Source organism: Malaya genurostris, unplaced genomic scaffold (genome assembly GCF_030247185.1).
Source record: "Malaya genurostris strain Urasoe2022 unplaced genomic scaffold, Malgen_1.1 HiC_scaffold_5, whole genome shotgun sequence".
In the NCBI taxonomy this organism is placed as follows: Eukaryota; Metazoa; Arthropoda; class Insecta; order Diptera; family Culicidae; genus Malaya; species Malaya genurostris.
In genome coordinates, this window is record NW_026682681.1 from 26,463 (window position 1) to 53,143 (window position 26,681).

The 26,681-nt window shown below is 37.4% G+C and overlaps 1 protein-coding gene across 1 annotated transcript in view; it reads left to right on the forward strand.

Annotated features, from left to right (window-relative positions):
* Window positions 1-403: 403 nt before the first annotated feature.
* LOC131440033 (phospholipase A1 3-like) overlaps window positions 404-26,681 on the forward strand; it is an 82,222-nt gene continuing 55,944 nt past the window's right edge. Inside the window, exons 1-3 of the mRNA XM_058611124.1 lie at window positions 404-542; window positions 10,968-11,240; window positions 11,484-11,643. Of these exons, the coding sequence (XP_058467107.1) occupies window positions 11,191-11,240; window positions 11,484-11,643 (210 nt within the window). The 5' untranslated portion in view covers window positions 404-542; window positions 10,968-11,190. The remainder of the gene's footprint in view (window positions 543-10,967; window positions 11,241-11,483; window positions 11,644-26,681) is intronic.

Consider the following 26,681-nt stretch of genomic DNA (forward strand, 5'->3'; position numbering starts at 1 on the left):
GAAGTAAGAGTTGATGGTTTTCTCTACGCTCTCGTCTTTGGATGGTACCAATGATGCATGTTTTCACCTTTCATACTGGCAATAGACAAACAATATTCGATGAGGTAATAACGACATAAATTCTTAGTGCTGTGGTCGTTCTTTTACTTCCAAACTAAGCTGGTGCAAGTGGCACTGAATTTACATAACAAACATCTTAAGTTTTAAGTCTGAGATAATCAAGTTTCAGCTTATTGATCATCGACGGGCACCAACGGGCCATATTGAATATAGCATCCCGTTAGGTTCCCGAAGTGAGAGTATGTCAAGTGAAGCGTTAATTAGTTATTCTTCGGGCCCGTCAGACCGGTGGCCCATGCTTGCGGATAGGCGCCACGGACAGTTGTGAGCCAACGCGCGCCGCGGCAAGATCAAGTTCAAGTTCAATTAGTCGAAGGTGATTTGTCATCGTTGCAGCAGCCGAAAAGTTCATTGTTCGCGAGTGTTGCTTCTGTTGTACTGAATTAGAAAAGTGCGATAACAAAGAGAGATAAAGTTGATAGGTAAAATAGCTGGGTGCTGGAATATTTGGGTTTTCAACGAATTTTTGATTGGTGAATTCCCGTGCGACTGAGTTTTTGTTCTCATGTGTTTATCCACATGTTCGAACAACTTCGATTGATAATATGTTGTGTTTATTGAGTTATTGAAAATACAAACAATATTTGGCAAACCTAGTATACTTATATATACACGTATATACACGAAGAGTGAGGATGTAATTACGTAGAAGGTATTTTGTTAATTCATGAATGTGGTAAATGAATTTCACTCAAGACGTAAGAGTCTTACATTTATGATCGAACTATAAACATGTACATTTTAATTGACGTTCGCCAATTTGCTTAAGAAAATTCATACATCTACATTATTTGAAAGCAGTTTTAGAATTATATTTTTAGAGCAATTTTTGTGTCTTAATGATGAAAAAAAAAGATTTTTTTTCGGAACTATCGTCGAACAAAATAAGTTCAATCGTTTTGTATAATACAAAGCATCATTCGAACAATGTTTTGTAATTTTTTCATAAAAAACATTTGGGAAATAAGTCGATGAAGAGGTATTTTTGAGAATGCTTCTTAAAAATCATGATTTGCGGTGTTCACTGTATCTCAGCGCAGACTAATCAATAGTCAACAAATCAAAGCAGCATAGATATAGCAAATGTTTTTCTAGACCTCAGCGTTTCGGTTAAATTTTCTTTTATTTTTCAAATTTTTGGTGTTGTTTTAAGTCCAAACTACGGTTTGTTACAAAAAAAATCCGTGTAACTGTAAAACCTTCCCAGAAACCTTGCAAAATTTAAAAAAGATTAGTACAGTAGCTTTTGAATGACGATGGACACGGACTTTCAAAACCTACTCTCGGGAGAAACGCGTTTAAAGTTTTTTGTCTATAAAATCGAAGGAAACATTACTTTAGGGAGCTCGTAGGGTCTAACATTTTCAAAATATCATAAAATATCATATCATATATTTTGTTTTATATTGTTGCCTTTTTCATTAATTGAAAACCGACTTTTTAATCGAGGCCGAATGTCATATACCATTCGACTCAGCTAGACGAACTGAACAAAGGTCTGTGCGTGTGTGTGTCTTTATGTGTGAGTATGTAAAACATGATTTTCTTGGAGATGGTGGTTCGACCGATTTTCAAAAACTTAGATTCAAATGAAATGTCCCTTGATCCCATAGGTTGCTATTAAATTTCACCCGTATTGAATTTCCGGTTCGGGAGTAACGGAGTAAAATGTGCAAAAAAATGAAGAAAAAGTAGTCTTATAAGTTGTTATTGAATTTCAAAATGTGCAAAATGAACTTAAAACGTGCAATCGATTGTGTCAGAGACCACTCATCCTATTTTCACAAGCGTAGCTACGCGTAGATTCATATGAAAGGTCTTAGGTTGCTGTCAGAGTGAAAGTGCCACGCGATGCGTCTAGGCGCGCTTGCAAGCTAGTTGCATTTGATCAGAGCAAACCTGTCAGAGTGAATGCGATGCGAAAACAGTACATCGCATTGAACCGCTTCGCTTCGCTCCGCTCACTCTGACATCAACCTTACAACCCCATATAATACCACCAAATTTCGTCCAAATGCGATAAGTATAAAAATTCCATTTTCAGCAGCGTGTTTTGCCTTTTTCTATAGAAAGGTATTAGAATTACTAGAAAAACCGACTTTCGAACAGAGCCTCGGAGACCCATAGTGTTATATATCATTCGACTCAGTTCGACGAGATCGGAAAATGTCTGTGTGTGTGTGTGTGTGTGTGTTTTTTTTTTTTTTTTTTTTGTTTTACAAGGTGAAATACCTACTTATGTACTTTCCCAGTTCACGCGCTCAGTAGTTGTCAAGCTACCGCTATTGTGAACCAGCGAGTGGGACTGGCTGAACCTTACCCACTAAAACACCTTGGACATCTTGCCTTGATCCCCCCGGAACTAAGCTAAGCTCAATACTTCGGGGGAGGCTGTGCTCATGCACTTCTTCGTTTGGGAGAAAATGAGCTCCTGCTCTCTATATACATCTCGGCTGTGCTCATGCACTTCTTCGTTTGGGAGAAAATGAGCTCCTGAGTTTCTATCTTTATCCCTCTCGATCCACCTTTGGCGCCTCGACAGCCCAACGCCGCTACGTCGCGCCGCACTACTCAACTGATCCCCGACGATGGATCTAGCCTACACCGACTGAGAGTTTCCCCTTTTACGCCACGCGGGACACCCGAAGGAGTGCCGAGGTTTGCTCTGCGATTCCGGTTGGAGCATGGCGTCCGGTTCGCTGATGCCCCGACGACTCGAATCGGTGTTGTGGCGTCTGCTCGACTAGTCCCCGGTGATGGATCTAGCCTACACCGACAGAGAGTTCCCCGACGATGGAAGTTCTCCCGAAACCGACGTTTTCGATACCCGTCTACGGCCCGACCGTAATGATGCCTGGGTCGATCCAGTGATGCCGGTTGGAGGATGGCTTCCGGTTCACTGGTGCCCCGACTATCTTAACGGTGCTACGCCACGATCTACTCGTCTAATCCCCGATGAAAGATCTAGACTACACCGACGGAGAGTTCCCCGGCGAAAGAGGCTCTCCCGACACCGAGTACCCTGTTGCACCACTCGGGACACACGAGAGAGTGCCGAGGTCGGTCCAGCGATTCCAGTTGGAGCATAGCTTCTGGTTGGCTGGCGCCCCGACGACACAAGTCGGTGTTGTGGTGGCTACTCGACTAGTCCCCGCCGAAGGATCTAGCCTACCGCGACAGAGAGTTCCCCGACGCTGGAAGTTCTCTCGAAACCGACGTTCCGAAACCGGTTTACGACGAGCCTACTCAACTAGCCCACGGTGGTAGGTCTAGCCTACCCGACGGAGAGTTTCCCGGCGAAGAAACCTGTCCAGAAAACCGAGCCACATTCCACACGCTTCGTCCGTCTTTTTAGGGTGCCGAAAACAGTCCGGCATTTTTCGTCTTTGGACCTAGGTCATTTGACGCTGCTCTTCTCGCCAACTCCTTTGCAGTGTGGACATAATCTGAACAACTGTCCGGTTCACCGCGTTCCATTTTCCTTCGTCACTGCACATCCTTTGAACGATGTTCTCCACACTGACATCGGCGCCAACGATGGCAGTCATTTCGCTACGCGGTTGGATAAACCGTGGGCAGCTGAATATTACGTGCTCCGGCGTTTCTTCTGCTTCCTGGCACTCAACACACAACGGCGACCTTGCGTGGCCAAATCTGTGCAAATATTGCTTAAAACAGCCATGTCCAGACAGGAATTGCGTCAGTTGAAAGTTTACCTCGCCGTGCACTCGAGTTGTCCAAAACGACAGGTTAGGAATTAATCGATGCGTCCACCTTCCCTTCTCCGCGTTGTCCCACTGCTGTTGCCATTTAGTGAGCGTATTGGCTCTCTCTCTGCTCCGGGCTCTTCCTGTGCCTTGATCCCTGTAGCATAGGCTATCCTCTTCCAGTAGCAGACAGATGGGGATCATTCCGGCTATCACGTGCACAGCGTCTGACGATATTGTTCGGTACGAACTTGTCACGCGCATTGCCATCAGTCTGAAAGTGCGGTTCAACTGGGCTCGGTTCCTTGCTGTTGTCAATGCCATCGACCACGCTGGAGCTGCGTGTGTGTGTGTGTGTGTGTGTGTGTGTGTGTGTGTGTGTGTGTGTGTGTGTGTGTGTGTGTGTGTGTGTGTGTGTGTGTGTGTGTGTGTGTGTGTGTGTGTGTGTGTGTGTGTGTGTGTGTGTGTGTGTGTGTGTGTGTGTGTGTGTGTGTGTGTGTGTGTGTGTGTGTGTGTGTGTGTGTGTGTGTGTGTGTGTGTGTGTGTGTGTGTGTGTGTGTGTGTGTGTGTGTGTGTGTGTGTGTGTGTGTGTGTGTGTGTGTGTGTGTGTGTGTGTGTGTGTGTGTGTGTGTGTGTGTGTGTGTGCACTTTTAGAAGATATTTGAACGCGTTCAATTTTCTCAGAGATGGCTGATCCGATTTTAACAAACTTGGGCTCGTTTGAAATTTTTTTTCGAGATGACACTAAATCTCGACGTTACATGCAATTCTAAGCCTTTTGGCATCAAAAATTTTTTTTCGATTTCGAAAATTTCATGTACTCCCCCCTCTGGTGATAGGTTTTTTTTAGATTAGCATCATACAAATAGGCAACGCAAATGTCAAGCACTAGTTTGGGGAAATGATGCTGACTGTGTTACATAAACACTGAAGTATGCTTTTGTGAACTACAGGAATCAATCTGAATCAATTGGTGTCAAAATTAGTATTCGAAATTATTTAATAAAAGTATGAAATATATTTTCATGAGACTGTTATGAAAGAAGAGAAAGGCATTATCACACCACTAGGTGGATTAAGAAGGGTTTTTATACATGATACGGAAAAATCAAGCCAAATACAATAAGATATAATAATTCTTTCTTTTCCGTATTATTCAATTAGGAAGGTACGTTGGCTTTGAGTATACTCGTTTCTGTTTCCGGAAGAATCAAAAAAGTTGGTAGAATTATCTCACCTGTAAAATTCATAATGTCTATCTGTGTAGATAAAAAAACAAAAAAAAAAACAGATTACAGAACGGTTCGTGTTTGCTTGTCTTACAAAACAATCACTACGCAATTATTGTTATTGAGTGCTACTGATGAATCAGTGATCCAGGTTTGAGTTTGACTTTTTTCCGGATTTGAACGAGAAGTAGATTTTACAAAGGCCGAATCATAAAATAGCGGAAATGAAAGTTTGCGAAAAAATACTCTGGTACGGATATTGAGCTCGCAACACTCTCCCATCCTGGAAAATAGTTTTGCCAATTGAATTATTCATTGGAAAAGAGATGCTTATAAACTAATTTAAACAGCGAATTGATTCACTGGAAGTTTGCTTCGAATTTTATCGGCATTTGCTGGGTGACATTGTATATAATAGTTCTATCATTTTGTACGTTTCGCCTTCGGCTCATCATTACGTCAGCAGTGTATTTTGCATTGCCAACACCACCTAACGGTTCAACATAAAGCGCTGAGCAGTGAGTTAGTTTTGTTTTCTGTCGGCACGTTAGTAAAGACATGGCCCTTCGGTGCAATAAGTCTTTTGTATATAGCATCAACTTTACAAGGCGTTAGCAGTTCAACATAAACTGCCGAAGCACTGATGAGCCGAAGGCGAATCGTAAACAGTGAAAATAGTTATGTGCACTTAGTATAAAAACAGAACCCATGCGGGGCCAAAAAATCCTAAATAACTAATAATTATATGTTTGTCAGTCTGTGCAAATCATTTCCACTAAACCAAGAAGGACGCTTCAAGATCGTTTTCAAAAATTATATTTAGGGTTTTTCGAATCGTTATCATTTTGCTTCAACTACAACAGGATGAAACTGGCACTGCATAAAACATGGTGGAACTGAACATTTGTTCATTAATTAATAATTTGTCCTTAAGACAGAGTATATGAACAGTCATACTTCAATCCTGAATATTTTGCTTGATCAGACAATTTCAGTTATAAATCATTCAATTTGGTGACATTATTATTTTGGCGGGCTTGTTTTCGGGGTATTTGGTGACGTTTTGCCTTTCTTTATAGAAAGGTATTAGTCTTTTTGGGATATTCTCCTAACCAGAGACCATTTTTTTGTAGAAACAGACAATGAAAATTATAGAATGATAGTACTCAAGGGAGAGCAAGGATGTGAATATATAGAACGGGAAGGTGAGACGTGACAGAGGGTCATTAAGCAAGCAGAAATCTTCTAGTAACTTAACTTGTCATGTCAAACGTCTTAAAATCGTATGAAACGTCGAGATTTAGTGTCATCTCAAAAATTTTTTTTTTGGAAATATCGGTTTTCTGTGACTCTTGAGATTTTGTTCTAAGTACCAGAAAGTCGATTTTTTGATTTTTTTTCAAGATGACACTAAATCTCGACGTTTCATGCAACTCTAAGACTTAAGGCATAAAAAAATTTCGATTGCGGAAATTTCATGTACCCCACCCCCCCTCGGATTGAATCCACGCTTGAAACTTGAGTTATCTGGTTGCACTGGTAGCGATTCAGACATACAATTCTGATAGCTGACCTGAAATGTACCAAACAATTAAGTTAGTTGGAAACTGAAAGTCGCCATTAACAGTAACGTCTCGCCAATCGTCGCCTTTTAAACCGGCCCATATTCCAAACCAAACAGTGACTTTTTTGGAATGCATTGGTAGCTCTTACAATGTTTCCGGCTGGTCTTCACTCCAGTTGTGGCAATTTTGCTTGTTGACGTATCCATTCAACCAGAAATGAGCTTCGTCGTCTAACACATTTTGTTAATAAACACTCTCTTAACCGAGCATTTTGATATAAAAATCTCAATAATATACAAACGTTGTTCGTTTGTAAGTCGATTCATGATTAAATTATAGACCAAACTGAACAAATGAGACATTAACACAAGACACAATTCACGTTTGATCTGTCAAAAACAGTGTTGCCATATAGATACCAGCAAGAAAATCACCCTTTACTTGTGATAAAAAAAAACGAAAGGCATTGATTTGCCACGCTCTGAAATCTTTCTGAAACTTAATCTAACACATTCCAATTGAAATGAAGTAGTACATTGAAAAATATTAGAAATAGAACGCTTTATGTTCCACGTACATATTTGATGGGAATATAGTAGACGGCATAGTAGAATTGCGAACCTAACACAATGTAATATTTGGTCACGTTACAAAAATACACTGTTTGTATTATGGTAGTTCTCATTCAAAAAGCGTTTGTTGAAGGAATAAAAAATTCTTTCTCTGATTGTGATGGGAATCTTAAATCCAATTATTAGCTATGTCAGCCAACATTTTTCAAATGCTCCATTGCTGTACCTCAAATTTGGTAAATTTATTCAGCTCCTGGTCACTCCTGGTTTATAGAAGGCATCTACATCTTTTAATGCAAACAAACAAATAACAGTAGCACACCTCGAATGGCAATCGGTTTCTCATCGACGTTGACTAATAATAAATTTCACACACACTCCCATGCAGACTCTAACTAAGATCACTTTCCAGTAGTATTAATTTCAAATAAATCAATAACTTATAGAATTTGATCTATATTCAACTATCATAGAACCAATTAATTGGAATACAAATCTCAGATTGGAAGTAATGTAAATCAAGAAAAATTTTCTGGAAAATTCTGCTGACTTCGCTACCGCAAGAGATCATTTGTATCACTACATAATGGAAGTTAATTGAATTGAAGTTCTCAAAGTTCAAACCAAATTCGTTTGAAAATTGTTCGTCGACGATAATATCAATGCTCCCGTGATCCTGCTGTGGAATCCATAGTTAATGATTCAAAAATTTAAAAAAATAAATTAAATATTTTACGAAATGATTTTTTTTTGAATAAATAATTAATATAAATTGATCAATTCATACCATATACTAAACCTTTCTGAAAAATTTCTAAAGTACCTTTGATTTTAAAATTGTTATGGTTCAAAAGTCAGCTATTTATTTTGTTATGCTTTCTCAAATAGAAAGGCTATACAATCACTGTGAAAACCGACTTTTGAACCGAGGCCCGCAGGGTAGAATGTCATATAGCATTCGACTCAGCTTGATGAACTGAACAAAAGTCTGTGTGTGTATGTGTGTAACAAATATTGTCACTCATTTTTCTCGAACCGATTTTCACAAACTTAATTCACATGAAAGGTCTCATGTTCCTAAACAAAGTTCCTGAATTTCATTGGGATCCGATTTCCGGTTCCGGAATAACAGGGTGATATGCACCGAAAATGTAAAATTAGTGTCACTCACTTCTATCGGAGATGGCTGACCCAATTTTAGCAAACTTAGATGCAAATAAAAGGTCTTATGGTCATACATAGTTCCAGAATTTCATTTGGACTCAACTTCCGGTTTCAGATTTACAGGATGATATGCATGAACCGAATCTCACAAACTCAGATTTAAATTAAATGTATTATGGTCTCATATAGAGTTTCGGAATTTCATTTGGATCCGAGTTCCGGTTCCGGAATAACAGGGTGGGATGCATAAAAAATGTGAAAACAATGTCACTCACTTTTCTCGGAGATGGAAGTTCTTAAGATGCCAGAAATGAATTGCTAAATTTTATCCATGTTCGACTACAGGTACTTTTTTCCCACTTTCTAACATATGATTGAATACACAGTTCGAAAAAATCTTGTGATTTTACATTTTATAAGATGCACATAAATGGAGCGTCGCATTTAACACAAATTTATATTCAAGAACATGTAGAATTGTGTGATTTGACAATTACATGTCTTCTACTCGAATGAAATAAAAAGAAAAGTCGATAAATAGCAGCGCGACTTGAACCGATAAACATTAGATCATAGCTCACCGATAACTCGACTGAACCACAGAAGCACATATCTGTTTGTTGAATAATTGATGCATATAAATGCATATAAAACTTATTTTCAAGATTTTTCGTCAGCCAGCTTTCCTTATGAATTGAGGGTTAAATTATAAATATTTACAGAAGATAGCATGATAGATTAGTTTACGATAACGTGCAATATGTATGATTTGGATAAATGTAATCTGTTGGTACAAAAAATAAATAAATAAATAAATAAATAAATCTATACTGCGGCCATGGATACCGTAGTACAAATTACACTCGGAGCGTGTAAAATACTTTGCTAGTGGAATATTGTGTCATTTGAAAAATTAAGTAGTTATGAATTGTATCGCTTGTAGAATTATGTCATCTGCAAAATTCATAACTTTTTTCTGTGTAGATTTTCATTTTCATTTTCAAAAATAGTGGGAGCTCAAGTACCTGTAGTAAAAATAATGGTCGAGTGAAGGCGGAGTGCTTAAATGAGTTATAATGTGATCAATCATTAGAATTCCGTTCTGCGATTTCATACGCCTAATTTGAAATGAAACTCAATTATTCATGCGAAACAATATTTCGATTTTTTTAGCTTTCACATTTATAGCGCCCCCTGGAAAAAAATTATTGACATTTGAAAAAATATTCAGACATGCCATGCTTTTTGGAGTTGTTGTTTCACCAAAAAGAATACGTTTCAAAACTTCGGTGTGCCCAACGCAGTGTGGCTTAAAAACTATATTTTATTATTGCATAAAAATAAGGTCAGAATAAAATTATGGAATTGATTTTGAAGCGTCCTTTTTGGTTTAGTATAAATGAGTTGCACAGATTCACAAATATAGAACATAATATTATAAGAAAATTCAGACAAAAATCGATGCAATCTTAAATTGAATTGATTCGCTGTTTTTATGTTAGTTAGTTGGCAAGTTAGTATATAAGTTCCCTTCCCCCATTGCACATTACGGAAGTAAATGGACTAATGGTAATAACCAAATCATGTTTATCGTAGGGCTGAAAAGTTACCAATTATGACTGAGCGCCTAACTCAAATCTAAACAATGTGAATGAAAACTTATTCCAATCAAATTAATTCATCAAAAAATTGGTTTATTTTATTTGTCGGTGAAAAGTCGATATTCATGCTGATCAAACAGATAGGCTGATCACAATTGTTCTCGGAATGCTTTGAAATAATTTACGGCTTCCGGTTATCGATTCGGCTTTATATTGATTATGAAGTTTCCACAGTAGCATGAAATATTCAATCGTTTATCCTGGTGTGAATACCATTTCAAAAGAATTTCCATGCTGGCGTCCATGCGTCCATAGCACAAACTTGGAATCTGACTAGAAGATGCTCTGTTTCAAGTTTATATATCTACAACTAGTTATATATTCTTTTGATTCTTTATTGCGTTACGATATTTTACGAGCGAGCGTCACTTGAGCTATGTTCTGCTTTGTAGTTTGGAAGTTTAACAATTTCTCAACGTTAACAATAGGAACAGTGGATTTTTTTTATGTGTGTACTTGGGGTGGTTGCAAGAGCCTGTTGGTTAAAGTTTCATAAAAAAGGACAAATCGACAGTTCTAGTAATGGGTTCAAATTGGGTTCAGCAACCTTAGAAATCGCCCTCGTCACTTTTTACGATAGAAAAAGAAGACAGATGGCTATGGTGATAACGATCTATAATAGTTTTATTCGAAACTGCTTTTCAACATTTTTGCTAAAGAACCAGTTATCTGCACATTCTAATCGCATAACTTTACCTGTTCGTATATCAGTGTCTGTCATTCGTCTTTATGACTAGAATAAATTTTTTGTTCACTAGATCATAGTACAGTTATCGTTTCGAGATAATAAACGGAGTTGTGGTGTAGCTTAGTTTAAATACTTATTTTGGCTCTGGCGTAGTTCATTGAAGATGTCATCGAACGACGGAGTTAGCGAACATAAAATAAATTAAAAGAAATCTTCTTTTAAGTGTACTAATCAAAAATATTTGCTTTTCATGTGTTACAGTTTGCATTGATACTTCTAAAGGTGCTGATAGAGCTTAGTTGAAGTTAGTTTCAAGCATACCTAGAAGTTCCACACAAGCGTCGGATCGGAAAGTGCTAGAACAATATACAGAGCTTATTGAGTACTCTTGTCCGAGATAAACATACGAAATGCCAAAGAAAACCAGTCTACATCACAAGTAGTCAGAGCAAACAAACAAACGAAAAAAAAAAATTCCCGAACCATGACACGACCGGTTGGCCCTAGCAGAACCAGTACAATTCTCCGACACCGGTAAGTGTTCAAAATCTCGTTATTCAAATATTTTCTCATCTCGACGACCAAGCGCCCTCAGGACCCATCCGATTTCACAACGTGCCGGGTTTGTGAATGGTCAGGATTTTCGCATAAATCATTCTTCCTGTTGGTAGAGCCGTCTGCTGAGAATTCACTAGCTGTTCTACTTTACTAAACTGGTTGCACCTAATCTGAAGGAACTTTTTTTCTCTCTTCTTTCTTTCTGAACATTTCGCGTAGAAGCTGCATATTTTCCGTCACCAGCATAATCACACATGTTTTCCACCCAGCGGTGGCAGCAGTCGTACTTGCATCGGTGTTTGGAATGCTGCTGACCGGCATGGAAGGTGCATATGCGATGTCCGGTTACGGTGCTGGTGGTGCAAAAGTTAGCGTAGTGGTGAGTATTGTACTGTATATTAACACAAACCAGAATTTGCATTCTTTGTTATCAATTCATAGTTTATACTAAATTAATATCTATTGATCCGTGAGATGGCGTAAAATTCGAATCTAATAATGATCAGGCAACTTCACCCCACTCAACGGTGCCCAACAACTTGAACTTCTTATTCTAGCCAATTTTCTTTCCGCATTTTGATACCACGAACTTTAAGACGAACATGTGCGGCAGATGTGCATAGTTAAAGAATATTCAGATAGTTGCAGATTTGCATTGCCAGCTATATGCAACTTGCACGTCTTACCTGGTTTTGACCCGGGCGAACGTGATCAGGAGTACTTTTCTTCCCACTAGTTGCAGTTGGTTGATGGTAAATGTAACCCAAAGTGCATCATGATGACAGCCAAATTGAGTTTTGATGTCAAAGCTGCACACATTTCCGTTAAGAAAGCAGCTGTTTTTGTTTGTTCATATTTCACCTTCCGAAAAAGAAATAAGCTTTGTCAAAAGAGTATGGTTTTCGTATGTAGGAACAAAAGGCTTGCCTTGTTTTCAAAGGGTTTCGAAAATATTGCTTCAGTTTTTATACCAAGATTTGGAAATGGGTATTTTGTTTAGGCAGCAGTTACTAGAAGAAAAATGTGCCCGGAAGACGATTTCTGTGTACCGTGGAACAAAAAACTTTTTTGTTGCGAAATGTAAATTTAAATCGGATTTGCTGAAGCATAAGTTGAAAACCTGTATTTGAGTTTTTGTCCAGTAGCAACAAACAGATTGCTCGAATGTTAAACACCGATTAATATAATTTCGGACGGATTAAGTTAGTGAATTTTGATACTGCATATCATTCAAACATTTTGATCGAGAATTTTAATCCTATTTCTGGTCAAGTGTCCTTTTTGATTTTTTTCTCATCATACCCATTATGTCAAAGGTTCACGGAGAACCCGCAGATCACAAAATTACAATACTGGAATTGTTGTTTCACGCCCTGGTTGTTTCAACTAAAATGTTATTGATTTAACTAACATATCCGCTGATTTTGTCATAACCACTCAGGTAAAAGAAATTGATATATTCAAATACTGTCACTTAGCGGAGAACGAAGACAGCAAAACGCAGAACAATAATCCTCTTCATATTGGAAATTTTCAATGGCATCATTTATGTCAGTTATGTAGTGGCCGTTTCATGCAAGTGAAAGTTTACATAACAATACAAAAGTTAATTGAAAAACATAGGTGTTCCCACAGTATAAATGTTTTAATTTCATCTTCGAGTTATGTATTTTCGGACAGTTTACATTAACATGAACTTAAAATTAAAAGTAATTAAAAACGCTTAACGCTTAAGAATTACTGCTAAAATAAAGTAATAGTGTTTGTCTTTTCTTGAAAGTGCATATGTAGCATTAGGTTTATCAGCAACATGTTTGAAAACGAAATCAAAAAAGCTCTTCCAGCGAGTCATTTTTTAATGCCCTGTGAACATTTTGCTGGTGAATTCCCTCTTTCGAATTATAATCTATTGTTGTATTTCTATATCATCTGTGAGTTCAAGCGGTGACCGATTAGCTGCCCTCGAAAAGACTAACAGTAAAAAATATTTATTGCAATAGGTGTCTTAAGGTCAAATAACTAAATATTGTTTGCTTTCGTGCATACAGATAACTTTTCTAGGATTGTGTCATTGCTCATTTGCACGAGTGACACCTCATTGAAACGTTTCATTCCCTCTTATACCACTGACAGACATGTGATTTCTGTACAACGCTGTACGCGTACAACGATAAGGTGACAGACATGTTTTGCGCACAGAATGAATATACAGTGAAACGAAACAACTCAGAAGAACTCGATAATATAGAAACCAAAAATTTTTGCGGTTTGAGGTGTATTTCTAGTAATTGATTTATGACAGATATAATCAATGCCTCTCTGAATTATCCAACTAATTTTATGTGTGAGTGTTCATCGAATGACAGTTTCACTCATATCAATTTTTATGGGTTTAAGGTACATTTATGACACGTTTGTTCTGGGATACAGGAGTTTTTCCTTCATTGTTCAAATGTGATTAGCATTAGGGAAAATTTTAAGCCCATAATTTTGATGTTCTGCTGTAACACTCACTGACATCGAATAAAAATAAAAAATGGAGGAAATATGAAAGGCATTTAGAACTACTTTTCGAAACACGAACACTATTTTTATGCAACGACGCCGATTTCAACCAAAAAGCTGATGAATCACTAAATTTTGTTTGTAAATCATACCAACTTCTGTTGAATCAGCATAAATTTCAAGATGTTCAATCCTAATTCCTTTTTCACCCGCATATTCACGATAAAAATAAAAGCGCATAAACTTTTAACATTGAGTTCCAAAGTAATAAATAAATCTAAGATATTCTTAGTTTGTGACCATCGAAATCGGCATGGCACACACATATTCCAGGAAAATTGTATCAGCGTAACAGCTGATCTTGAAACATTCTTGAATTTTAGATCATTCCGCAATAGATTTGACATAGGCTTGATGCATAATTTTGCTTCATAAATCTTATGAAAAATGGTCTACTAGACTGGAATATAATTTCATAATGGTTTTATTAGGATTTTAAGAAGTTTAAAGTTGTGAAGTTTATGAAGTAACACTGAAAACTACTACAAGTATTTATTAAATTGAATATGTTACTTGCTACGTGTTCTGCTTCAATTTACCAATTCTACTGAAAGACATGATTCGCTGTTCCCTATTTATACCAAAAATAAGACTCTTTGACAAGACAATTTAAAAACAAGTTTTTTTTTATCCAACGGCATTCAATCTAATGATATAAGACAAAGTAATTAGAAGATTCAGAGTTACAAGAAGTGAATATAGGGGACCATTGTGATAGATGGAATTTCGATTGGTCATCAATAAACACGATGATTACACAATTGGTTTATTGATGTATTGGATATTTATCGTTTATTATTACCACATGTTCATTCAAAATATGAATCATTGTATTTTTTATTTATTTATTTCTTTATTGTCTTCGACTAGAGGTGACCTATCGCACAGACTTTTACTTTATTGATACACACTTATGTTGACTTAAAAATATTATTTTCGATTTGAATGTGTCTTTGCTCATATTAAAATCAAATAAATGATACACGGTATTGAAACGATAACAACAGACATCCATTGGGTTGTTTTGGCCATACTGTGTGCGATGAAGTGAGCGACGAAGAAAATCCGTTCTTCGCAATGATCTTCCCGAAACGTTAAAATTAATTCTTTCCAGTAGTATGGGGCAATCAATGTTGTCATTCAGTAGGTCGAACACGAAGAGTTGTTGAAGGAGTATTCGTCTGTTTTGTAAAGTAGGTAGGTTGGTGAGAGCACAGAGATTCTCGTAACGAGGTAGTTGAGGACGATTTATCCAAGGTAGTCTTCGGAGTGCGAATCGGACGAAGCACTTCTGCACCCTTTCGATCCGATCGATGTAAATACCGTGATACGGAGCACAAATTGTAACTCCATACTCCAGAATACTGCGTACTAGTGCGATGTAAACTGTCTTGAGGCAGTACACGTCGTTGAAGTTTTGAGTGTTTCGTTTGATTAGTCCCAAAACTGCATAGGCCTTCGCAGTAACGAATGAAAACTGTTCGATGAAACGAAGCTTGCAATCGAGAATAATGCCCAAGTCTTTAATAGACGAAACTCGTTCAACTGAAGCCATCATCATGGAGTATTCGAAAATAATTGGAGACTGTGCCCGTGAGAAAGTGATCACATTACATTTCTTAACGTTTACTGTCATGCCGTTTCTGTCACACAAATCAAGGATTCGGTCAATATCCATTTGTAGAGCACAGCAATCCACAAGGCTTGTAATGATGCGATAAATTTTGAGGTCGTCAGCATACGTTACTTTAAATGACGACAATTCACGGTAAAGATCGTTCACGAATAACACGAAAAGAAGTGGTCCGAGATGGCTCCCTTGCGGTACACCCGAAGTAACGTGAAATGAATCCGAGAGTGCAGATCCGATTCGTACGGAAGCATTACGATCCGTGAGATATGATAGAATCCAATTTGTTAACCAAACAGGGAATCCACTACGCCTCAATTTTTCCACAGCGAACTGATGAGGAACACGGTCGAATACTTTTGAAAAATCAAAATACACCGCATCGATTTGTTGTCGTTTTTCAAGTTTGTCTATCAATAAAGAAACGTAGCTCATTAAATTGGTGGTAGTAGACCGCTTTTTGACAAACCCATGCTGATCAGTGGAAGTAATGTGCTTTACTGATGGGCAAAGAACATCCAACACCATGCGTTCGAATACTTTTGGTAAACAGCTTAGGATAGAAATTCCTCTATAATTGGTGACATCGTGCACGTTTACAGTTTTGTGAACAGGAACAATTACAGCTTCTTTCCACTTCGCTGGAAAATAGTGCTCGGCAAGCGAGCGGTTGAAAAGCAGAGATGAAGGTAAAGCCAAAGCAGAAGAACATTCCTTCACGAGCGTCGGAGGTAACCCGTCAGATCCTGGCCCTTTCGATCCATCGACTTGTCGTAGATTGTTGTACACCTCGCGTTCAGTAAAAGCAGTAGCAGGTATACTCAAAGAATACGTCGGCAAACTACTCAGATACGATTCTGACTGATCTCCATCCGTGAAACGTACAACCGAAAACACGATGCGTTCAATAATTCAAATTGGTGTTCCAAATCACGAACGAGCAATTTATCATCTAGATTTTTTGTCCGGAAAAATCGTTTGCGAGCTTTCCTTAGACGATTCCTGAGGTTACGCAGCTCTCCATTCACCAAGGTTGTTTTTTATTAGATTGATATCTGCGTTTTCTTCTAGGCACGAGATATCGAAAAATTGCATCTAATTCATAATAGAATTTCTCTATTGCTTCATCCAAAGTGCCATGCGCCCGTATCTTTACCCAGTTAATTGGTATAATTTCAGCACTTAACTCACGAAAATTGCACCGATTGAAATCGTAGAAAATTTATGCATCGTCAATCATCCATTGCAACAATAAATTTACTTGCTATTGAATAGAAAACAGTTACTCAATAGTGTTGTTTTTATGTGCAAATATGAATATATTATTTTCCCTATTTGTATTTCAAAACTTCACCAAATTTATTGACATTTCTTGGTGTGATGCTGCAACGTTGATAAAATATATGTTTTATGATGCTTGTTAGCATTTTACCGAGATTTTTTTAAAAATATGACGATGGTTGTTTATTATTTGATGCTCAGACGAAGGAAATATTGTTTCATGAGTTCACCGCCGCTCACCAATGGCGCTGGTAGCAGTAAACACTGATGTGATTTTGCTCAGTACAACGATGAATGACCGTAGTACGGAAATCACCCACGGAGAACCCTTCGATCATAAAATTGCGATATCGCAGTTTTTGATTTTTGCGATAGTTGATTTAACTAATTTCTTTTTGATTCAACCAACATGGTTTTTGATTTGCATATATTCAAGTAGTTGAAAAATATGTTGTCTTGAATGCTGTCAAATGCCGGAGACAGTTGAAAGCCAAACAATAATCGCAATGCAAAATCAACAACTTTTTTAGTTGAAATCTGTTCGCGTCGCTTCAAAATGTCAATGAAAACAACATCGATGGTTAAAGCGTTTGGTGAAATCGTGTTCATTCGATTTGAGAAAATTATGATAACAAGTGTTTATCTTACAGCGGTGTTGTGATAAAGTTAACCTTGTTCAAGATGGAAAAGATTTGGTGACAAATTATAAAATGTGAATGAATGATCATCTCGTAATCTTTCAGGTATGCGCAAAAATATTATGCTTCAAATTCGATCATTGATTTACTTCCAGCAGACTGTTTTACTTCCAGCTGTTTGATACCGATGATGATGTTCATGCATTAGCAAAACGTGTTTAATCCACCTAGCAGTGAGATGATACCTATTTTTATCAATCCGCATGTGTTTTTTGCATGAATATTCTTCGGTGTTTAAGTTTTTATGACATTATTTTAATGACCCTCGTTTTAAGCGACAATTTGAGATTTTAATCACTCATTACTCTGTAATGTCGAAACTGCAAATCGGATCGAATTTGAATCTAGAAGTGTGATAATCGATTAAACATGCCATGATATGTAAGTTCCACTCTAGAGTTTACGGTAATTTAAGGTACTTCCAGAGCCGGTATTCAGGAACCAGCATAACCCAAACCGATTCGTATGGCCATATGACGAATAAATTACAACAGTTTTGAGTTCAACTTTGAAGCTTTTCGGGATTGTCATCTTCTATATCGGTTTGAATTTTAAAAATTCATCATCATGTAATTCGAGAACCGGAAGTCATAATTGGATAAAATAATTAATTTTTGTATATAAGTTTGTTTTAATTAAAATTTTTGTTTCTGAAATTTGATTAGGCTTTTTTTGAGAAAACGATTGAGCTTTGAGAAACGATTTTATACTGGAACCGGAATTCTAAAAGCGGTATGGCCGAAGTCAAATAAATTCACCTGAGTAGCTGTACACTTTACATTTGTTTCAAAACATTTGAAAATCAGTTAAGACATCTTCGAGAGATCATAGCACGAATTAAATTTTTAGGTGCCTTCTGATCGACAACTGAATACCACTAAAACTGAAAAAAGTTAATTTTTTTATCGACTATCCAAATCTGCTAACCCGATAAACCTGATTAAATTATGTGGAATAGACATTTTTATACAATCCCCGAAACCGGAAGTTGGATCTGACTGAAAAGCAAGATGTTTTATAGAACTTTGAAACTTTTCATTTGAATCTTAGATGATTCTTAGATTTCATTTGCATCTTAGATCGGTTCAGCCATCTTCAAGAAAAATGAGTTACACAATTTTGATTTCGTTTCACATATCATCCTGTAGTTCCGAAACCAGAGGTCGGAACCAAACATAATGCAGGAACTTTGTTTGGGAGCATACGACTTTTCGTATGAATCTGAATTTGTAGAAAAGAAATTTTCCGAGAAAATTAATTGAAGTTATTTGTCACACACGCATTTGCTGATCTCGACGAACTGATTCGAATGGTATATGGATGTTATGTTGTTCCAGCATTTATTGCTGTAAGTAGTTTAAAACAAAATAATTAAAAAAAATTCTGCCATCATCTGGTTTATATATGTCATATTCGAACGATTATGTTGCCAAAAACGAGCCGTGCCAAAATCGGTCCGAGGCTAAATGTCATGAAAAAGAATGCTGTACACAATCATTTTGGTTCTTAGAAACAATTGTATGTAACAGTATAAAAAATCGTGTTTTCCGTTGCTCCCAAGCATTTCTTTGTCATACAGCGCTCAAAACTCCTACTGCTGGAATAGGGGGAAAAGTCGCTTACAGAAAAATTTCGATATCTCCGTTAAAAATGGACGGATTTTAACAATCTATGGCTTGTTGGATAGGTATTACCGTGCGGAATCTAAGTCTGAAAACATATTCTGTTTTGAAGGTCAATTGTGACAGATACTGTCAAAAAACTGAAAATTTTGACATAAAACTTTGTATAACTCAAAAAGTAAACATCCGATCTCAAAACCATTCAATAGCGTTTTGGGTGACGGGGAGACCTTTCATTTGCGACTAGTTTGATGAAAATCGGTCCAGCCATCTCTGAGATCTCGACCTCTTAGTTGACAACACACATACGGACACACACACATACACACACACACACACACACACACACACACACACACACACACACACACACACACACACACACAGACATTTGCTCAGTTCGTCGAGCTGAATCGATTGGTATATGTCATTCGGCCCTCCGGGCCTCGGAAAAATTTTCGAAAGTTTGAGCGAATTCTATACCTATTTTTTATATATATAAAAATAGGTAATAAAACGCTTTTTGACATGAATTTTATAATAATTTATAAAAGTAACAGGAGCGAAGGGTTTCAAACACACAGAACGCGCTGCGATTGAAAGGCGCGTTTGAATTGCCGTCTCAAAATTCCAATTCCCAGCGGTTGATGCACTTAAGCTCATATAAATTGACTAAAATTATCAGTGCATAACTTTAGTTCAACCGTTTGAAGGCATCATCTTCCAATACTCATTTTAGGTAAATTTAATAATTTCGCACTCGCCCCTCCGGGCACTTTTGCTGATTAAAAACGTTTTTCTACATCAATCATTTCCGATCGAATCAGAAGTATTTTTTTAAAATTTAGATCTTTACTGATCTCGACTTGACATGATCATGATCATACAAAAATCAAAATCACTTAGAGATCAGATCAGTTCTGATTTCGTAATGATAATTTATTCAAACTATTTGCAATGTCTAAAACAAATAAAACGGATTTATTTTTCAACTAACAGAATTTTGTTTCAATAACAACATAAGTTATTTCAACTAAAATATTTGTTGAAATTGAAAGGTATGTGTCCTCACTAATTGACAGCATTTTTTTCTTCAAACAGTTAAATTAGTTGTTTCAACCATTGTTTCTGCTAATCGAAAAACAAAAATGACAGTTTAGTTAAAACAACAATCGATTAGTTGTACCAAATTTTAACCAATCGAATTCAGAAAATCAACTAATATTCTGGTTGAAATGGGATCGCGGGTGGTTCCGTGCCGTTGTACCATGATGCTCGCGTGATATCACCGTGATTCAGGGTGACAGACATGTGATTTCATGGTGTACAGTGATACCGATATCACATGTCTGTCATAAGCATTAGGGTGTATGTCATTACTCAACTGTAAAGTTTCATTACTCGTTTGTGGTGCGTGTCTTTGCTGGGTGTCATTGCTAAACTGCCAGCACGATAAATCAAAAATGAAAGTTTAGTTAAAATAACTATCGATTAGTTGTACCAAATTTTAACCAATAAAAATCGATTTTATAATATTTTAGTTGTTTTGCGATCGCTGGTTTTTCCGTATTCAAATACAATTATAGATTTTATTTAAGTTCGAGGAATGAGATCTATCCTCAATATACTTTCAGGCATTGCAATCAAAGTTGAGGGTTTGTTCAGTAAAATGTGAAAAAAAATACCAACTCATGACTGTCCCATATGCAAAGTACCCGCATGTCAGTCCCATTCAGTGCAAATTTCAATAATTTCATTTGTTGCAATATTTCATTTGTTGCAAGGTGTATTACCGATATTTTATGTAACAATATGTTACCATGATTTAACATTAGGTAGCACAATTAATAAAAAAAATCGGAAATAAAATTTTTAATCATCTTTTTCTCGATATGCCGATTTTCCATATGGGACTGATATGCAAGTATGGGCAGTATAGCTTCAGCAAAAATTATTTGAAAATTTTTCCACAAAATATACCTTGTAATCGATTGGTACGGATAATTTTTGTGCAATTTTATTCAATTTTGAAAATTACACTTGAAACTTAATTCAGGCCAGGTTTCATTTAAAAAATCAAAAATACTTTTTCCCGCAATTGCTAAATAATACTCTTAGAAATGATATAGAATTTTTTAGCAGAAACACGCCCGAAGTTATACCCAACAACGTCAAGTGCGCTACGTTCAAATTTCAGCGAAATCAGTTCAAATGGATCATGGTCCAAGAAGTTTTAATCATGGTGTATTATCATAATATGAAAATATATTATTTTTCACAAATCATGACACGTTTTGCTCATTTCTAGAATAAGAATTATGTCCGTGTAGGTTAAAGCCGTTAAACGTAAAAAATTGAGTTATTTGTGTGTATCTCATACTACTGAAACTCAAGTAGCAATCCGCAACTAGTTCTTATGCGACTAAGTCCAAACTATGTTACAAGAAAAGCACGAAAATGTTTTTTATGTTATACTGGTTAAAACAAGGTGACAGCAATGTGTCTTCATAACATAACTAGTTGCGAAATAGTTATTTAGTTTTCAAATTATCACATCTTTCTGTCATATTGAATTAATTATAAATTATAAGTTATCATTACTTAATCCAAACATATCTTTAATAACAACAATGCTTCTAGCTACTAGTTGAAAATAAGTTTATTTGACTCCAATAGTAGCAACCCGTAACTAGTTTTGATACCCCTTAACCCAACTGTGTTGCAACAAGAGCACGAACATGTTTTTTATGTTATACTGGTTAAAACCAGGTGCCAGCAGTGTTTCTTTATAACGTAAACATTGAACTAACTATCATTTGTAAGTTATCGTTACTTGATTCTAACATATTTTTAATCACAGCTATGCTTTTAGCTACTAGTTGAAAAAAGGTTTATTTTCCGTTGCGAAACCCTTATAAATACGTTAGCGTACATGTGAATTGTTACTGCACGGAACGACCGAAATTAGCTCTGCGCCTAATTCGTATTACTGTTTTTGAATTAGTTGCTTTTAACAACAAAATTTCCAAAATAACTATAAAATTAGTTAAAATTGAGAATTTACTTTTCTGAAAAAAACTCTTATTTTTAGAGAATGTGTTTAGTTGGCGAATATTCTGGACACAAACCAGTAATATTTCAATCCAACACGAAATTCTCATTGACAACTAATGTTGATATTAAAATCAGAAAAATTGTTTCTATTTATCTATTACCATCATTACTGAAGGACAGCACAAAGAAAACAAAAATGAAATTGGTTTTATTAACAAGATTATTAGCCGAAAACTCATGAGAAGTGTCATGAGAAGCAAAACAATCCATTAAAAAGCTAAAACGGACAGTCTTGTTGAAACTGCTTGCAAATTTTTTAGATGTTTTTCGCATGTGTTACGATATATTCATGTATAAATTTCTAAACCGATATGTAAAAATGACGTAAGCTGTTAGTGGAAAGTGTATTTATTCATAGTTTGTGTGCACTTGAAGCGATTGTGCGTAATAATGTTTTTACGCGGAACAGTGAAGTAAATTTCGAATGTTGCACTCTAATTGTACATGTCAAATGATGTTTTTTGTATCTTCCAATCGGCATCTCGAAGCAGCGTTACTAGCGGAGGAGGAGCTCAATGATGCTCCCCTGGAGGACTGCTGGACCAGAACTAAAGCAGCCATCAGCAATGCTGCGGAGAGCGTCCTGGGATACGTGCCAAGGAGTCGACGGAACGAATGGTTCGACGGCGAATGCCAGGAGATATTGGACGAGAAGAATGCAGCACGCGCAGCGATGTTGCGTCAAGCCACCCGTCAGAACGTGGAATCGTATCGACAGAGACGAAAGCAGCAAACTCGCCTTTTCCGGGACAAAAAGCGCCACCTGGAAGAGTCGGAGAGAGAGGAGATGGAGATGCTGTATCGTTCTCAGGATACACGGGCGTTCTACAGGAAGCTGAATGACTCTCGCAACGGCTTCATGCCGCGAGCCGAAATGTGTAGAGACAAGGAAGGTGGCATCCTGACGGACGAACGTGAGGTGATCGAAAGGTGGAGGCAGCACTACGATGAACATCTGAATAGTGCACAGGCGGACAATCAGGCGTTGGAGGAGGAAGATTATGTCAGTGTTACAGCCGACGGAGATGTATCAGTGCCCACTATGAACGAGGTCAAGGAGGCTATCCAACAGCTCAAGAACAACAAAGCAACTGGTAAGGATGGTCTAGGAGCAGAACTCTTCAAAAGGGGACCGGAGAAACTGACGGAATGCATGCACCGAATAATCGAAGAGATCTGGGACAGAGAACAGCTACCGGAGGAGTGGAAGGAAGGGGTCATCACCCCGATATACAAGAAAGGTGACAAATTGGACTGTGCAAACTACAGGGCAATCACAGTGTCAAATGCCGCCTACCCAGATCCTTATCCCAGATCCTGTTCCGGCGCCTATCACCACTGGTAAATGGATTTGTCGGGAGTTATCAGGCCGGGTTCATCAACGGCAGATCAACAAACGACCAAATCTTCACTATACGGCAAATCCTCCAAAAATGCCGTGAGTACCGGGTCCCGACGCATCATCTGTTTATCGACTTCAAAGCCGCATACGACACGGTAGACCGTGTAGAGCTATGGAAAATTATGGACGAGAACGGCTTCCCTGGGAAGCTGACAAGACTGATTAAGGCTACGATGGATGGTGTACAGTGTTGTGTCAAGATTGCGGGCGGTTTCTCGGAACCGTTCGAATCACGTAGGGGATTAAGACAAGGTGATGGGTTGTCCTGCCTGCTGTTCAACATCGCACTTGAAGGAGTTATGCGAAGAGCGCGGTTCAACATGCGGGGCACGATTTTCACGAAGTCCGGACAATTCGTGTGCTTCGCTGATGACGTGGATATAATCGGTAGAAACAAGGAGACGGTAGCAGATCTGTATACCCGACTAAAGCGCGAAGCGGCACGAGTAGGACTGAGGATAAATGTGTCTAAGACAAAGTACATGCTGGCTGGCGGAACTGAACGCGATAGGCAACGTCTGGGCAGCAGTATTACGATCGACGGCGACGAGTTCGAGGTGGTTGACGAGTTCATCTATCTTGGCTCACTGGTGACTGCGGACAACGACACCAGCCGGGAGATCAGGAGGCGCATTATATCCGGAAGTCGTGCCTACTATGGACTCCACAAAACATTGAGATCCAGGAAACTTCACCCCCGCACGAAGTGCACCATGTACAAATCACTGATAAGACCGGTGGTTCTCTACGGGCACGAAACGTGGACAATGCTCGAGGGGGACCTGCAAGCACTCGAAGTCTTCGAAAGGAGGGTGCTGAGAACGATCTTCGGTGGTGCGCAGGAGAATGGAGTGTGGAGGAGAAGAATGAACCACGAACTAGCGCAACTCTACGGTGAGCCAAGTATCCGGAAAGTAGCCCAGGCTGGAAGGGTACGGTGGGCGGGGCATGTCGTGAGAATGCCGGAAAACAGCCCCACCAAGTTGGTGTTCACCTCTAATCCGGCAGGTACGAGACAAAGAGGAGCGCAGCGTTCACGGTGGCTGGACCAAGTGGAGCGAAACCTGGATAGTATCGGGCGCCGACGTGGTTGGAGGCAAGCAGCCATGGATCGAGTTACATGGAGAAGAATTGTTGATCAGATAAAATCTTGAAGGATGTAATATCAGAAATAAATATATCTTCCAATCTTCCGGGCTACGCCGTCCGGTGTACTACTTGTATTCGGTTTTTGTTTTCCGAGTGCTCAAAGTTTTCAGTGAGAGAGTCGATTTCGCGAAGTCGAATGAAGAAAACAGCGATTTAAAACAAAAAAAAAAAAACAAAAAGAAGTTTATATTTCGCTTATGTCTTTTTCTCCAATACAACATCGTATTTATACCTGCCAATATAGAAAAGATTACCACACGGAACGACCGAAATCAGCATTTTCGCGAAAAATTTAGTTGATTTGCTGATTTTAGTTAGTTATTTTTTGAGACAACTAAAAAAATCTTACTTTTGCTAATTTAGATTTTTATTCTCATTCCCTTAATAATAATAAAATATTTGTTGAAATGACTATTTTTTTTTAGTTGAATTCACAAATTAAACGTGCTGTCATTTCTTAGCTTAGGCACATTTCATTTCCATTCAACTAATTTTTTAGTTGAATTAAAGAAATAAAATGTTGTTTTCAACCAATATGAATGGTTGAATTCGCTTCTGCAATCTGCAGCTATATGGCGCCCTGTCACCGAAACGGTAACACCGTAATGACTACTAGCCACTAGATGGCACACTACTGCCGAACAAATTTCAGACGCGGTTGTCTTTTCTATATTGGCAGGTATAAATACGATGTTGTATTTAAGAAAAAGACATAAACGAAACATAAACATCTTTTTGAATTTTTTTCCTCTAAATCACTGTTTTCTTCATTATCACTGAAAACTTTTAGCACTCGGAAAACAAACACCGAATACAAGTAGTACATTGGACGGCGTAGCCCGGAAGGTTGGAAGATACAAAAAAACTTCATCACAATTAGAGTGAAACATTCGAAATTCACTTCACTGTTCCGCGTAAAAACATTATTACGCACAATCGCTTCAAGTGCGCACAAATTCTGAATAAATACGATTTCCACTAACAGTTTACGACATTTTTACATATTGGTTTAGAAATTTAAATAAAGATATATCGAACACATGCGAAAAACATAAAAACAATTTTCAAGCAGTTTCAATAAGACTGTCCTTTTTAGCTTTTTAATGGATTGTTTTGCTCTGACACTTCTCATGAGTTTTTGGCTAATAAACTTGTTAATAAGACCAATTTCATTTTTGTTTTCTTTGTGCTGTCCTTCAGTAATGATGGTGATAGATAAATAGAAACAAATTTTCTGATTTTAATAACAAAATTAGTTGTCAATGAGAATTTCGTGTTGGATTGAAATATTGCTGGTTTGTGTCCAGGATATTGACCAACTAAACACATTCTCTAAAAATAAGAGTTTTTTCAGCAAAGTAAATTCTCAATTTTAACTAATTTTATAGTTATTTTGGAAATTTTGTAGTTAAAATCAACTAATTCAAAAACAGTAATACGAATTAGGCGCAGAGCTAATTTCGGTCGTTCCGTGCACGACTGAATTTTTTTTCGGTAGTAGTGTGCCATCTAGTGGCTAGTAGTCATAACGGTGTTAAAGTTTTTTCGGTGACAGAGTGCAATATAGCTGCTAATTGCAGAAACCAATTTAACCATTTATGTTGGTTGAAAACAACGCTTTATTTCTCGAATTCAACTAAAAAATTTGTTGAATGGATATTAAGTGTGCCTGAGAAATGACAGCACGTTTAATTGGTGAATTCAACTAAAAAAATAGTCATTTCGACAAATATTTTCAAAACTACTTTTTGGTGAAAATAATGAAAGGCAGAATAGTCATATTTGTTTTATGCACTATTATAAACTCGAATAAATAAATATTTGGATTTGGATTGTGGTATTACAATTATCATGATATATGAATTTAAAAAAAATCATAAATCGCTATACTTGGATTAATTTTGAGCAATCTAAACATAAGGTTTTTTAGTTGTTTATTGTTCATATCATCATAAA